Below are 14798 nucleotides of genomic sequence, written 5' to 3' on the forward strand. Positions count from 1 at the left end.
GAATAAACTGAACTAGCAACAGGAGCTGAGGTGAAATTTACCAAGTACAGACTAGGGCATAACAAGGGAAACGGAAAGCTGGGGAGGGAAATGATACGACAGAAGTTAAATCTACAATGGCTAGTACATAACCAATCTGCTATAGAAGGAGAAGGAATACCAAGGAAATACAAAAACGTTAAACCTACATCACTGAAAAACTGATGGGGCTACTAACATAAAGGGACAGATCAGAAGAGAAATGAGTTTTGTAAGGTTAAGTGTGGAGTCTATAGGACAGAAGAGGGAAGCTAATAAATTTGTTTTTAGACATGTTAAGTTTTAGGCTTAAAGAATATTCAAAGGAAGCAGGTGATGACAGCTATATAAAATAAGAGGAAAAACAGTACAGTAGGGCCCCCTATCCACGGTCTTGCTTTCCAGTTTGTTATCCTCAGTCAACCTTGGCTCGAAAATGTGAAACAAGTACGCAGCAAGATGAGGCCCCGCGCTGTTCCACTCCATCACTCACATAACTTTTATTACAGTATGTTGTTATAACTGTTCTATTTTATTAGTTATTGCTTTTAATCTCTTACTGTGCCTACTTTATAAATTAAACTCTATCATGGGTATATATGTATAAGACAAATACTATACATAGGGTTTGGTACTATCATCGGTTTCAGGCATCCACAGGAGGTCTTGGAATGTGTCCTCCACAGATAAGAGGGGACTACTGTACAGAAAAAAAGAACGTGCTTTAAATTCAGACAGAACTGGGTACAAATCCCGGCTCTGCGACTTAATAGTTAAGTTACCCCATTCAGCTGATTTAGCCTCAGTGAGCCTGTTTCCTTACCTGTAAATTGGAGGTATAGTGATCTACTTTACAGGTTGTGGTAATGATCATATGAGATTGTAAACAGGGAGCCCACGGCACGGAGGAGATGCTGGATAAATTTAGCTCCCATCACCCTTCCCTTCACTGTTCTGGAGCTTGGGGCCAAACTGGAAGCCTAAAGACGTAGATTTGAGTTGTCTACACACATACCTGGAATCGTGCAACTGGTGAACATAGTTCTGATTCAGTCCAGAACACGAAGTTCTTAGGACACACTTTTATTTATTTATTTTTAAATTTTTATGAAGTATTTTATTTATTCATAAAGTGCTCTATAAACCATCAATGTGCTTTATAACTTGTTTTTTAACTGTACTTTAGACGCAAGTTTACAGAGCAAACTAGTTTCTTGTTAAATAATTAATACACTTTTTTTTGACACTGGTTGCCAACCCCACAACATGTCAACATTCTCCCCTTCTTGACCTTGGGTTCTGTCCTCTCCATGCCCCTGAGCTGGGGTGCCCCTTTAGTCTCATTTTGTTTTATGGGCCTGTCTAATCTTTGGCTGAAGGGTGAACCTCAGGAGTGACTTCAGTACTGAGCTATAAGGGTGCCCAGGGAGGAAACACTTTTAAATTTTACAAAATAGTTTTAATTCTATAAAAACGTATATTTATAAGAAAATCTGCCTGATTTAAAGACCCTGACATTACAAGATGTGGGAGAGGAAAGCTAGTACGGATGCTTTTAATCATCACAGTAAAAATGATTCAATGAAAAGATCAAAGGTTCTGATTCACGTACATCATTTTTCATACCAGAGGCAATAGAGACGCCGCAAGAAACTTTCAACTTACTGATTTCCTCAAGAAACGAATTTGTAAAACCAAGTTATTTTATAAACTTACTGTGAGATCACTACTAACCAAGTTATTTTATAAACTTACTGTGAGATCACTACTAGCAGACAAAATTCCCAAAAGAGAAGAAACCTTCCGGCCGATTCCTGAAAGCACGCCTTGCCCCTGAGGGAGGAGGTGCTGATGGACTTTCCCTGAACTCTCAGGTACCAGCCGGATTAGGCGGCTTCCTGACGAAGACAAGATGAAACTTCCTCCCTGGGGGCAAACATTGTGAGATTAGTTCAATGGAACATATAACACTGAAGTAGTTTTAAAAAATTAACAAAAAGTAATGTTTTAATACAGAGAAAAACCATCTGCACCTTTAAACAAATCTAAAAGAATAAAAAATGGGAGCAGTATTATTTTATTAAAACAATTTACTTAAGAACCCACTTACTATTATTAATGCTACATAAACAAAAAAACTTTTATAGCAGAAAAAGTTTTTTTTTTTTTTTTTAAATTATAGGTTCACCACATTGCAGGTTCAACAAACCAAATATCAGATTTTATTTCTTTGGTAAACTTGCTGAGTATAAATTAGCAAACCATTCTTTACAGTGTCAAACGGTTTTTACGTCACTGTCCTAGAACATCTCTGAAAGAAACAAATACAATTGGCTATTATCTGAGATTGATGTTAGAGTCCTGTAAGAAGGGCTTCCCTTTGGCCTACTGTTCAAATTCTAGACCCTTAAAGTTTTCTCTTGTCTCTTTTTAATCCTTCCCTGGCCTGTACGGTCTGTTCGAAACAGTACATTTTTAGTCACTCAAATTCCATTTACAAGCCAAACTATAGCTTACCTGCACTGCTGTGAGAAAATTATAAGTCTTGTCACCTCCTAAATCTACAGAAGTCTCTGTGTAGGTGTCTTCATGAGCAAGGTTTGGCCAATAGCGGATAGATCCTTCTCTGGTGGCAGCCATTACAGCAACATCCTTGAAATAAAACATTAACTCATTGTGTTGATTAATAAAAGAATGATTCAAAACTTGGAAGTCTGATGATACTGATAAAGAAATCATGGCAATTTACTATTCAAGTAACGAAAACTTTTTTTTTTCTAAATTGAAATTTACTTTTTTTTTTGGTGTTTAGCTCTATGAATTTTAATACATGTATAGATTCGTGTAACTACCACCATAATCACAATACGGAACAGCTCCACCACCCCACCCTCACCCCAACTCCCTAGTGCTACCCCTTTATGCTAACTCTCCTGCCATCCCTAACCCCTGGCAACCAGTGTTCCCATCATCACAGTTCTGTCTTTTCAAGAATGTCAATCAAATGGAATCATACAGTATGTAACCATTTGACACTGGCTTATCTCACTCACTTTGAGATTCACCTCAGGTGTCCATTCCTTTTTACTGCTGAGTAGTTATCCATTGTAGGGATGTACCCTGTTTATCCAGTCACTTGCTAAAGGACATGTGAGTTGTTTCCAGCTTTGGATATCACAAATAAAGCTGCTATAACATTCGGGTACTGGCTATCGTGTGAACGTTAAGCTTTGCCTTCTCTAGGGTAAATAGCCAGAAAGAAATGGCCGGCTCGTATGGGAAGTGTATGTTTACCTTTATAAGGAAGTGCCAAGCCAAACAGCTGTTTTACATTCCTATCAGTAGTGTCTCAAAGTTCCAGTTGTTCCACATCCTTGCCAGTACTTGGTGGCTATTTTTTGAACCATTCCAATAGGTGTTGTCTTTTCTGAATTTGCATTTCCCTTAAGCACATGAACGTCGTTGATCATTAAAAAAAAAAAAAAATTTATTATTTTTTTTAATGATCAACGACGCTCATGTGCTTATTTGCCTAACTTATATCCTCTGTGGCAGTGTCTATTTAAAAATGTTTGATGCCCACTGTAAAAACTGAGCTGTTTGTTTTCTCACTGTTGAGCTTAAAGAGTTCTTTTTATATTGTGGATACAAGTCCTTTGTTGGTCATATGATTTACAAATATATTCTACAAGTCTGTACCTTGTCTCTTCCTTTTCTTGACAGTAGCTTTGGCACAGTTTTTAATTTTGATGAAGTCCAATTTATCAACTGTTTTCTTTTATGGATCATGCTTTTGGTGTCATTTCCAAGAACTCTTTGCCTAATCTCAGGTCACAAAGATTCTCTTATGTTTTCTTCTAAATGTTTTATAGTTTCACATTTTATATTTAGATCTATGATCCATTTTGAGTTAGTCTTTGTATAAGGTATGAGGTTCAGAGGAGAATTCATTTTTTTGCATACAGATGACCAACTGTTCCAACATCGTTTGTTGAAATGCTAAACTGCTTCTGTATCTTTGTCAAAGATCAAATGGCCATATTTGTTTGGGTTTATATCTGTACTCTATTCTGTTCCATTAACCTGTGTGTCTTTGCCAATACCTGTGCCTTGATTTCTGTAGCTTTACAGTTATGTCTTAAAATTGGATCGGGTGATTCCTCCGTATTTTAAATGGTTTATTTCAATAAGCATTAAAATCACCCACCTGAATCGAGTGTGCTTCACCTGTGAGGGCAGACGAAGAAAGAGCCACCAGGTCTGCACTCCACTGGAAATCACTAGGTGGCAGCTGAAGTTCTTTACACAGAGACAACTGCAGAACAAACGGAAACAGAAAGTCTTTCATGGGAAATCCAACTTTTCAAATATGCAGCTGACTCCCCTATTTCCTTTCTCTGAATATTTTAGGTCTGATTCATTGCTGGAAATACCATCCTATAAATATTCTTTCTTCTCACATCTCCTTTTGATCAGGTTTTCATCATGGCTTTCAGTAAGTTAAAAACAAAGTATCTTATACCTGTTGCCATCGAGCTGATTCAGACTCATAGCAACCCTGTTAAGACTGAGTAAAACTGCCCCATAGGGTTTCTAAGGAGCAGCTGGTGGATTTGAACTGCCAAACTTTTGGTTAGCAGCCATAGCTCTTAACCACTGTGCCGCCAGGGCTCCAAAGTATCTTAAGGGATATAAAATCAGCAACTTTTAAGCACTAGGCTAGATGGTGATTATCAACTAATTTTTTCCCAAGCTAAAGAAAGGCACTGGTTAAGGAAAGTGCTTAGGCTTCCTCTGGAACTTTTCCATGCTAGTCTTGATTTGTTATTTGACATTTAAAATCAGCGTGACTACAGTTTAATTGCACTGAATTTCCTACACTCTCAGCCAAGTATCAGATTCCCTCTGCTAACTCAGCATGTCCCCCAGGACTTTTCCCTCACCTACTGCTCCTAACTACAAATGCGATTTTCCAGGCGGTGGTGGCACAAAGCCAGAAGATGTGAAGAGCTTAGGTGAGCAGGAGCCCGAGTTCCCACGGAACGATGGCTCAGTGAGTAATGAGTAATACAAGACAGTATGTCTAAGCTGTAACGAACAGAAAAAGAAGTTACTAAGGATAAGTTACTAGACACACAACCCCTCTGTTGGGAATTAACAACTGAAAGTTAAACCAGCAGTTACGGCTATTTTTCTTGTTTTATTAAGCATCATTCACTAGACTGACGCACTACAGTCCCATCTTCTTAGACATAAGTTCATTAGCTTATCTGGATAGCATTTCATCTTAGAGTTCATTAGGCAGGCCAGGTAGCATGATATTCACTAAAAATTCCAACATTTCTAATCTTATTAAATGCCAATGACATGGATTTTGTATTAAAACTGTTAAAGAAGAGAAACTTTGTGCCCAGTGCATAAATGTGTACACGTGCTCAGTATTTCGTATCACTATGAAAATGCAAACCCTAATGCTTGTGTAGGGTCAGACTGCCGTCCTCTATCAATCCTAAAGTTAGGGTGAAATCCAGAAACAACTGGTATCCCTCTGCTCCGTCTCCTCCCAGCTCTCCGAAGGGCCATTACCTTAGTAATAGGTGAGAGACCAATCTTCCAAACAATGAGTTTCTCCTTGCAGACCAGACAAGCCCATCCACTGTCATCTATGTGAACAGCCAGCTGATCATCAACTAAAGAAAAAAGTGCACCATTAAAGTATGCATATGAGAGACTGTCAAAATTTCCTTACACCAAAGTCTTCTTTATTATCATATGCTTCACCAAAAAAAGTAATTAACACACACCAAAAAAAAGGTAATTGACAAAAGAAAATAAGCAATTAGAAAAATATAGAAATTCAAGAATAATCAACATCAAAAACAAAAGATCCTTGTGGTGGCACAATGGTTAAATGCTTGGTTACTAAACAAAAAAAGCTTAGAAGTTTGAACCCACACAGCAGCTCTTCGGGATGAAAGACCTGGCAACACGCTCCTGGACAGACGACAGCCTAGGAAGCCCTCTGGGCACTACTACTAGACAGCACAAGGCAGCAACAACCACCACCAGTTTTAGAACTAACTCTAAAGGCAAAAAGTATATTTTGGGCCTGATATTTGTTATAAAGAAACATCTTACTTTCTATAAGTAAACTCAGTAGCCTTCATGATTTTAGTTTGATAAAGTAACATAAATAATAAACCTTCAGCAACTATATAAATCATTTAAAGAAAAATCATGCTCCTTCAAAAGAACGTGATTTTGAAATAAGACTTGGCTAAAATTAAGATGGAAACCCTGGTGGTGTAGTGGTTAAGTGCTACGGCTGCTAACATAGGGGTCGGCAGTTCAGATCTGCCAGGCGCTCCTTGGAAACTCTATGGGGCAGTTCTACTCTGTCCTATAGGGTCGCTATGAGTCGGAATTGACTCAACAGCACTGGGTTTGGTTTTTTTGGTTTAAAATGAAGATAAATTACTACCTTTTATAAAGACATAAAGGGTTACATTCTCCTAAGTGATAAAACTACATTGGCAATTGCTACATCTTAAGCATTGGTGGTAGGCCTCTGTAAACTTGTTAATAATTCTAGATATTTAATTAATTTGAGCTTTGCTCTTGACTTAAACACAGGGTTGAGGGACAAAATTCAAGGCACTAAGAAGGTACAAGCTAAAATGTCAAATCCTGTCTGGGCTAAGTGTGGGCTTTTTTCTTGAAATGGAGTATCTGCTTAATGTATTTTTTTCCTGAGAGCACGACAGTATCTCCAGCTCCTCTACTGGTGAGCTGCTGCGGTCCTGACTTAACACAGTCCTTGGTGGGCTTTCACGTGGAGAACAGTTCTTCAGTTTACACACGTGATTTCTAGGGGCTCTCTCCTCTAAGCTTCTACATTTGAGGCTGTGTATTATTTGTTATTAACAGAGGTTGGTGGCATGAACCAGAAGGAGTATGATAAAAGGTTTAAACACGAAACATATCCTAATTAGAAGGGAAGAAGTAAAACTATCTCTATTCACAGATGACACAATCCTATATATAGAAAATGCCAAAGAATCCACGAGACCTAATAAACGAATGCAGCAAAGTTGGCAAGGTATAAAATCAACATGGAAAAATCAGTTGTGTTTCTACATACCGGTAATGACCAATCTGAAAAGAAAACAGTTCCATCTATAATAGCATCTAAAAAGAACAAAATACTTAGGGATAAATTTAACCAAGGAGGTGAACAACTTGAATGCTGAAAACTACAAAAAATTGTTGAAAGAAATTAAAGAAGACTTAAATAAATAGAAAGCCATTTCCTGTTCATGAATTGGAAAACTCGGTATTAAGATGTTAACTGCACCCAAAGTGATCTAAAGACTCAGCACAGTTCCTATCAAAATTTCAAAAGCTTATTTTGCAGAAATGGAAAAGTCAATCCTCAAATTCATATGGAATTGCAACAGGAAAAACAATCTGGGAAAAAAAAAGTCTGAGGACTCACATTTGGCAATTTCAAAACTTAAGTAAAAGCTCCAGTAATCAAGAGTGTGGTAGTGACATAAGTACAGACATATAAAACCAAAACCAAACCTGTTGCCATTGAGTTCATTGACTCATAGCAACCCTACAGGACAGAGTAGAACTGTCCCATAGGGTATCCAAGGAGCAGCTGGTGGATTCCAACTGCTGACCTTTTCGTCAGCAGCCAAACTCTTAACCACTGTGCTACCAGGGCACCAGAGATGTACAGACCAATAAAACTGAGAGTGCAGAAATAAACCCATACATCTGTGGTCAAATGATTTCAACAGTGCTGTTACATCCATTTAATGGGAAAGTATAAGTCCATCAACAAACGGTGTTTGGACAACTGGATTTCCACATGCAGAAGAATGACGTTGAACTCCTACCTTATACCACACACGTATTAACTCAAAATGGATCAATGGCCTAAATATGAGAGCTAAAACCACATGACTCTTAGAATAAAACATAAGGGTAACTCTTAAGGACCTTGTGTTTGGCAAAGGATTCTTAGATATGACACCAAAATCACAAATAACAAAATAAAAGATAAATTGGACTTCATCAAAATTTAAAACTTTATACCTCAAAGGACTGTATCAAGAAAGTAAAGAGACAACCTACAGAATGGAAGAAAATATTTGGTAACCATATATCTGATCAGGGTTTGATATCTCAAATATATAAGGAACTCCTACAATTCAACAACAAAAAGACAAACAACCCAACTAAAAAATGGGCAAAGGACTTAAATATTTCTCCAAAGAAGACATATAAATGGCCAATAAGCACATGAAAAGATGCTCAAAGTTATTAATCATTAAGGAAATGTAAATCAAAACCACAACAGATGTCAGTTCCCATACAATACAGTGGCAGGTATCAGGAAAACAGAAAATAACAAGAGTAGGCAAGGACATGGAGAAATCGAAACCCTCATGCATTGCTGGTGGGAAGGTAAAATGGTGTAGCCACTGTGGAAAACAGTTTGGTGGTGGGTCAAAAGTTAAAGAATTACCATATGACTCAGTAATTTGATTCCTAGGTATATATCCAAAAGAATTGAAAAGAGGGACTCAAATAAATACCTATACACCAATGTTCATCACAGCATTATTTACAACAGCCAAAATTTGGAAACCACCCAATGGACGAACAGGTAAACAAAATGCAGTATATACGTACAATGGAATATTATTCAGCCATAACGAGAAATGAGGCTCTGATGCATGCTACAACACAGATGAACCCTGAAAACATTAACTCATTGCTATGGAGTTAATTCTGACTCACAGTGACCCTGCGGGACAGAGCAGAACTGCCCCATGGGGTTTTCAAGGAGCGCCTGGTGGATTTGAACTGCCAACCTTTTGGTTAGCAGCCAAACTCTTAACCACTAGGGTTCATGCTGTGTAAAATAAACCAAACACTAATGACAAAAATTGTATGATTCCACCTATATGAAATATCTAGAATAAACAAATGCATAAAGACAAAAAGTAGATGGGGAAAACCTAGCTCAATTGGCATAACATAGTTTATAAAGAAAATGTTCTACATCCTACTTTGGTAAATAGCACCTGGGGTCTTAAAAGAGTGTGAGCAGCCATCTAAGACAGTCCACTGGTCTCACCCTGTCTGGAACAAGAGAGAATGAAGAAAACCAAAAACATAAGGGAAAGATTAGTCCAAAGGACAAAGGGACCACAACGACCACAGCCTCCACCAGACTGAGGCCAGCACAACTAGATGGTGTCCGACTACTGCCACTGATTGCTCTGACAGCGATCACAATATACGGTTCAGACAGAGGAGGAGAAATACGTAGAGTGAAATCTAACTCACAAGCACAAAAAAGACCACATTTACTGGTATGACAGAGACTGGAGAAATCCCCTGAGTATGGCCCTCGGACACACTAGAAAGTAGATTAGAGGCTCCACCGAGGCAGAGGCTTCAGCCCAGTTCAGCTCACTTTGGGATGTCACTGAACTCCCATGCATTTCTTCCAAACGCCCTCTCTAATGACTCTTTCTTCCCTCTCTTCCCACCCTACAGCAATTCTGAGCTGCACGGCCTTAGGCCGCATAGGAGCTGGGAGCTTAGAACAGGTGCCCACTGGCTTGGTGCTGCCTGTGCACCTAGCAGAAGGCAGTGGCCCCTGCGGAGGCTGGCCCTACAATGGATGCAGCAACCCTACCAGCACGAAGGAGTGAGGGGTGCAGGGCAGCGTTGGGTGGCAAGGCCCAGCTTCCCTGAGGCCACCCAGAAACCCTCCTTGAAGAATATGCTCTGCAGCTGTTCCTGCCGTGTCTGCCTCCCGTTAATGCACAAAATAGTCTGATAGATTTTTTTTACTACTGACGTAAATGCAAAATGTCTGATGACGAGACAGTCGATAAGTGAGGAATGGGTGTATATATATTTCTAAACAAAATGTGTGGCACAAGTTTAGTTGTCCGAAAACAACAGTCCTAAAGCTCCCAAGAACTTACAGGCAAAATGTGCAAGTTCGAGTTGATGAGAAATAGTCCTTCTTCTACAATGGAATACCGTAAGCTTATTTGATTGCCATTCAGGGTATGAAACACATTTGACAGCATGATGCACTTACACACAATTTAAATAAAACTGAAACAAAAGTTACCTAACCTTACTATAGGAGATGCATGCTGATATTTCCCATTCTTTTCTATTTCATTTTTTTTAAAATGCTGGCCACAAACCACCAAGCTGGTTTCACTCACAACCTACAGTTTGAAAAACACTACTGAAGAAAATCACAAAGATCTAGAATCATTAAATCCTTAAAAACAATGACTCAGGCAGATGCTCTGAACTTCGCTCTTCCAGGCACCCAACCCCTCACTCTTAATGTTGCCTTTCTGAGCCGTATGCTCACTGGGTCTTCCCAACTTCCACTTTAATTCTCTGTCAACAGAACCTTCTAAATGTAACCACACTGGTAGTTATCACTGATTTGTGTGAACAGACTTTGGGATATATATGATCTAACGGAGGTAGGACTTGATTTTACAGCATCATTAATCCAAAAATGACTGGTTTGTTTTTAAACTTCATATACTTAAGTAACTCTTGAAATCGAACTGAATTTTGGACATGCAGTATTTGAAACCATCAAAGACTTAATTTGGTTGTGCTAGAATAAACTCATTCTGCTCCTCAAATTTATTACATTTCTCAATGATAGTGAAAAACTAGATCAGCTACCTGTTTCTCTCCATTTAGGTGTACGTAAACCAGAGAATACATAAATTTTGATCATCAAGTCAGACCTAGGCTTCATGCTGAATTGGTAATAGAGGCAAATGGAAAGATGAGACCTACCTTCAGCCAACGTTAGGGCCTCCATAATTTTAACAGGGAGAGAAGATCCAAACGTTTTCACATCATAGTTCATAGACTCAGTTACGGAGTGGTGCAGGAACATTCGTGTCGGTGTTCCTCTAAAGAAAAGCAATCACATTACTTTATTCATAAATTTTCATGTATATAATTTCTAATTAAAGAGTTCATTGACAAATAAGACACATGGAAGAAGAGGCGTGACAATGGGAAGAACTCTGGCTTATGCATACTTGTGTAATCAAATGTAATTTTTGTTAAAAAAAAAATACTATCGGGGTCTTAGGAAAACCTGGCTTTTCAGACCATTATGCTCTAGTAATTAGACAGATGCCTCTAGTCACTTAAAGTCTTTATAACTCTGCTTCCTTAACTGTCAAATAGGAGGGCTGGACTAGATCAGTGTTTTTCAAAATGCAGGTCAGTTTAAGGGTATCAGTCAACATATTTTCCAAAAAAAAAAAAATATATATATATATATAAAAATACATACAGTTTATCACATGTTGTGGTCAAAAAGTTTGACAAACATTGTGCTAGATGATCAGTAAGCTCTCATCTAGCTCTAAAATTCTAAGAACCTATCAGGTCTGTGCAGCAAGCATCTGCAGTTACCTGGTCTTCAATAGTAGATATAGCAGTAGAATTATATTCCCTTCTCACTCTCTTCTTCAAATTCAGAATCATGATGTAAAGCCACCATTATAAAAGTTATCCTATCTCTTCTTAGGATTAAATGAGGAGAGGCACATAGAGTGGTCTATAGCTAGAATGGCTTTGTTTCTTGACAGAAGTATTATAACAAGATTTTTCTTTGAACGATCAACAGATGGTAAGAGATTTTTTTTAATTAAATAAAACAGCTTTTATTCTCCAGTTTTTCTAAAAAGGAACAGAAAATAGTGACATCACTTTCAAAAGCACTTTTCAAGATCAAGCATCAGAAGTCAAGGCTATAACGCATTCTTTAAAAATCATTTCTCCTTTAAAGTACTGCCAACACTGTATACATAAAACTTAGCCATGAGTTCCAGACCCAGCATTACCATTTTTCCTCCAGGGGAAAAATTCATTTTTAATAGACAAATTCAGAGGAAACTACTTCGAAATAGATACTACTTTCTTCTAAAGTTCTAGCTTGATTAATGAACATGGAGGGGGGGATGTGGACAGCTGTTGTACATCTGTGTTTGGCTAGAAAACTAGTATTATCTTATTCCTTATGGAAAGCCTTTTCCCTATTTAGCTACAAAGTGAAATTCTGTAGCTAAAAGCCCTTTAGTTATTAGAGGTACTAACGGCCTAGGATGTTAGGCACTATAGAATGGTTTTCTAGGGTTGGAGGTCCCCAGTACCACCATCACATCTGCATCGTAGCACTTCAGGACTCCCTTGGCCTTAGTCAAGCAGGCTCCAGGTCAGATATCTCACTAGTGAGAAGAATCCGAGTGACTTACCCCGGGTCACAGAGGTAGTAAGGGGGAGAGGGGTGATCACTGATTCAAATTCACTTTATTCTTCACCACAAAAGTAATTTCCACGAAAAGTGAAAAGCTATGGTGTACACCCGGCCATGGTGTACTGTAGTCGTTCTCAATTGATGGATTAACCAAGGGGAGGCTGAAATAGCAACTGGTAAGAGCGGAAAAGGTCTATTTTCCCAATATTGTGGAATTCCGCCCAAGGTTCCAGAGGCTTGGGGAGACACTACCCCATTGGACCCACCGAGACCCCTGAGCCGACCGGTCGTCGGACCCGCCTGGGGAGGAACACTTACCGCGAGCTCAGCGAGCTCCGCCGGCCGACCGGCGAGAAGAGCACGGGGGAGCTGACTGCAGACCCCAGGGACAGCCCCTTCCTGCTTGCCGCCCGGGGTGTGGAGCCTGGCCCCATCCCGCCAAGCGGGCCCCTTCGGGACCCGGGACCAGGGGTCCGAGGGGAAGAGACAGCCGGGAACATGATGCGAGGGAGCGGAGGCGGGGAGCCCGACAGCTCCGGCCTGTGCGGCTGAGACGCGGCGCGCGCGGAGCTTGAACACCGAGGGGCGGGAGGACTCGCGGTGATGACGTCCAGGCGCAGCGCCGAGCCGGGCCTGCGGGCCTTGCGGGAGCCGCAGCCTTCCGAGCAGACTGGGCCGGGGCGGCGGCCGTTAATGACGTCTAAGCGCAGCGCCGAGCTCGCGGGGCGTGCTCGGAGCCCCTGGAGGCTGACCGGGAGTGGCGGCCGTTGATGACGTTCAGGCGCAGGGCCGAGCCCACTGGAGCGGAGTCCTCTAGCGGGTGGGGGCTTAGGGTTGCTGCCGGAGTTTGCTGGGCCAGTGCGGCGGGCGTCCGGATCATGCAGGGGAGTCAAACTGGAAAACCAGTGGAACTTCCCAACTCTGCTGCCTCCACCTTGAAGCCTTACACAGAGTTGGGTGTCCTTTTATCCTTTGCCCCTCTGCTCCTGCACGTGGGGCATTTATATTTTATCCTCATAATAGTTTAATGTTTTCATTAACTGTCTCTCAAAGCAGGGACGGTGCACACTACAACAGGTGCATAGTAAACCTTCCCTAAATTTTTGCTGAAGTAAGGTAATAGTTAAGTAAACACTGGCGTATCATATGTGGGAAACCACAGTGTGGGTGTCAGATGGTGATATTTCCCTGGGAAATCATTCTTCTGTGCAACTTAATAGCGTCTTTGGTCATCTTGCCGAAGTTATGTAAGCAAACTGGTTTACTCCTCCTACCTAGGATTATAGCCCAGCTTTGCAGCTTGTCTTTGAGTCTTATGGCCCAGAGCAGTTCCTCCTGGTTTCATTCCTACTTGGGAGTGCATGGTGGGAATGGAGAGTAGTCATGTCTGAGAGGGGATTGGTGGGATAAATTCTGTTCCTGTGCTTTGCTGGACTGATTTGTGATTTGCCCACCATTCAGTTATAAAAACTGCTATTTTCAGGAGCTAGAATGACTGCCCACACCTTTGAGCAGGAACTTCCCTGGGGTCCAGATGCATGACTATGGAAGGGTGGTAAATGGACAGCATAGTAACAGTCATTCATTCATTCATTGTGGATTTATTATTATTTATTTGTTGTTGTTAGGTGCCGTTGAGTTGGTTCCGACTCATAGCGACCCTATGCACAACAGAATGAAACACTGCCCAGTCCTGAGCCATCCTTACAATCGTTGTTATGCTTGAGCTCATCGTTGGCAGCCACTGTGTCAATCCACCTCTTTGAGGGTCTTCCTCTTTTCCGCTGACCCTGTACTCTGCCAAGCATGATGTCCTTCTCCAGGGACTAATCCTTCCTGACAACATGTCCAAAGTATGTTAGACGCAGTCTTGCCATCCTTGTTTCTAAGGAGCTTTCTGGTTGTACTTCTTCTAAGACAGATTTGTCTGTTCTTTTGGCAGTCCATGGTATATTCAATATTCTTCGCCAACACCACAATTCAAAGGCATCAGTTCTTCTTCGGTCTTCCTTATTCATTGTCCAGCTTTCACATGCATATGATGCCATTGAAAATACCATGGCTTGGGTCAGGCACACCTTAGTCTTCAAGGTGACATCTTTGCTCTTCAACACTTTAAAGAGGTCCTTTGCAGCAGATTTGCCCAATGCAACGCGTCTTTTGCTTTCTCGACTGCTGCTTCCACGGCTGTTGATTGTGGATCCAAGTAAAATGAAATCCGTGACAACTTCAATCTTTTCTCTGTTTATCATGATGTTGCTTATGGTCCAGTTGTGAGGATTTTTGTTTTTTTTATGTTGAGGTGTAATCCATACTGAAGGCTGTGGTCTTTGATCTTCATTAGTAAGTGCTTCAAGTCCTCTTCACTTTCAGCAAGCAAGGTTGTGTCATCTGCATAACGCAGGTTAATGAGTCTTCCTCCAATCTCGATGCCCCA

The 14798-nt window shown here is 40.5% G+C and overlaps 1 protein-coding gene across 2 annotated transcripts in view; it reads right to left on the reverse strand.

Annotated features, from left to right (window-relative positions):
* Positions 1-12979, reverse strand: part of NUP133 (nucleoporin 133) — a 62560-nt gene extending 49581 nt beyond the window's left edge. Inside the window, exons 1-7 of one of the 2 annotated variants that reach the window (XM_064282914.1) lie at positions 12680-12781; positions 11518-11784; positions 10885-11003; positions 5605-5708; positions 4226-4333; positions 2536-2670; positions 1774-1944 (exon numbers count right to left, since the gene is read on the reverse strand). In XM_064282914.1, coding sequence (XP_064138984.1) covers positions 1774-1944; positions 2536-2670; positions 4226-4333; positions 5605-5708; positions 10885-10987 — 621 coding nt within the window. In that variant the 5' untranslated portion in view covers positions 10988-11003; positions 11518-11784; positions 12680-12781. Of the gene's footprint in view, positions 1-1773; positions 1945-2535; positions 2671-4225; positions 4334-5604; positions 5709-10884; positions 11004-11517; positions 11785-12679 lie in introns of both variants that reach the window. The other variant, XM_003415223.4, reaches the window with a different exon arrangement.
* Between the last annotated feature and the right edge of the window lie 1819 nt (positions 12980-14798).

Source organism: Loxodonta africana, chromosome 3, assembly GCF_030014295.1.
Source record: "Loxodonta africana isolate mLoxAfr1 chromosome 3, mLoxAfr1.hap2, whole genome shotgun sequence".
Classification (NCBI taxonomy): Eukaryota; Metazoa; Chordata; class Mammalia; order Proboscidea; family Elephantidae; genus Loxodonta; species Loxodonta africana.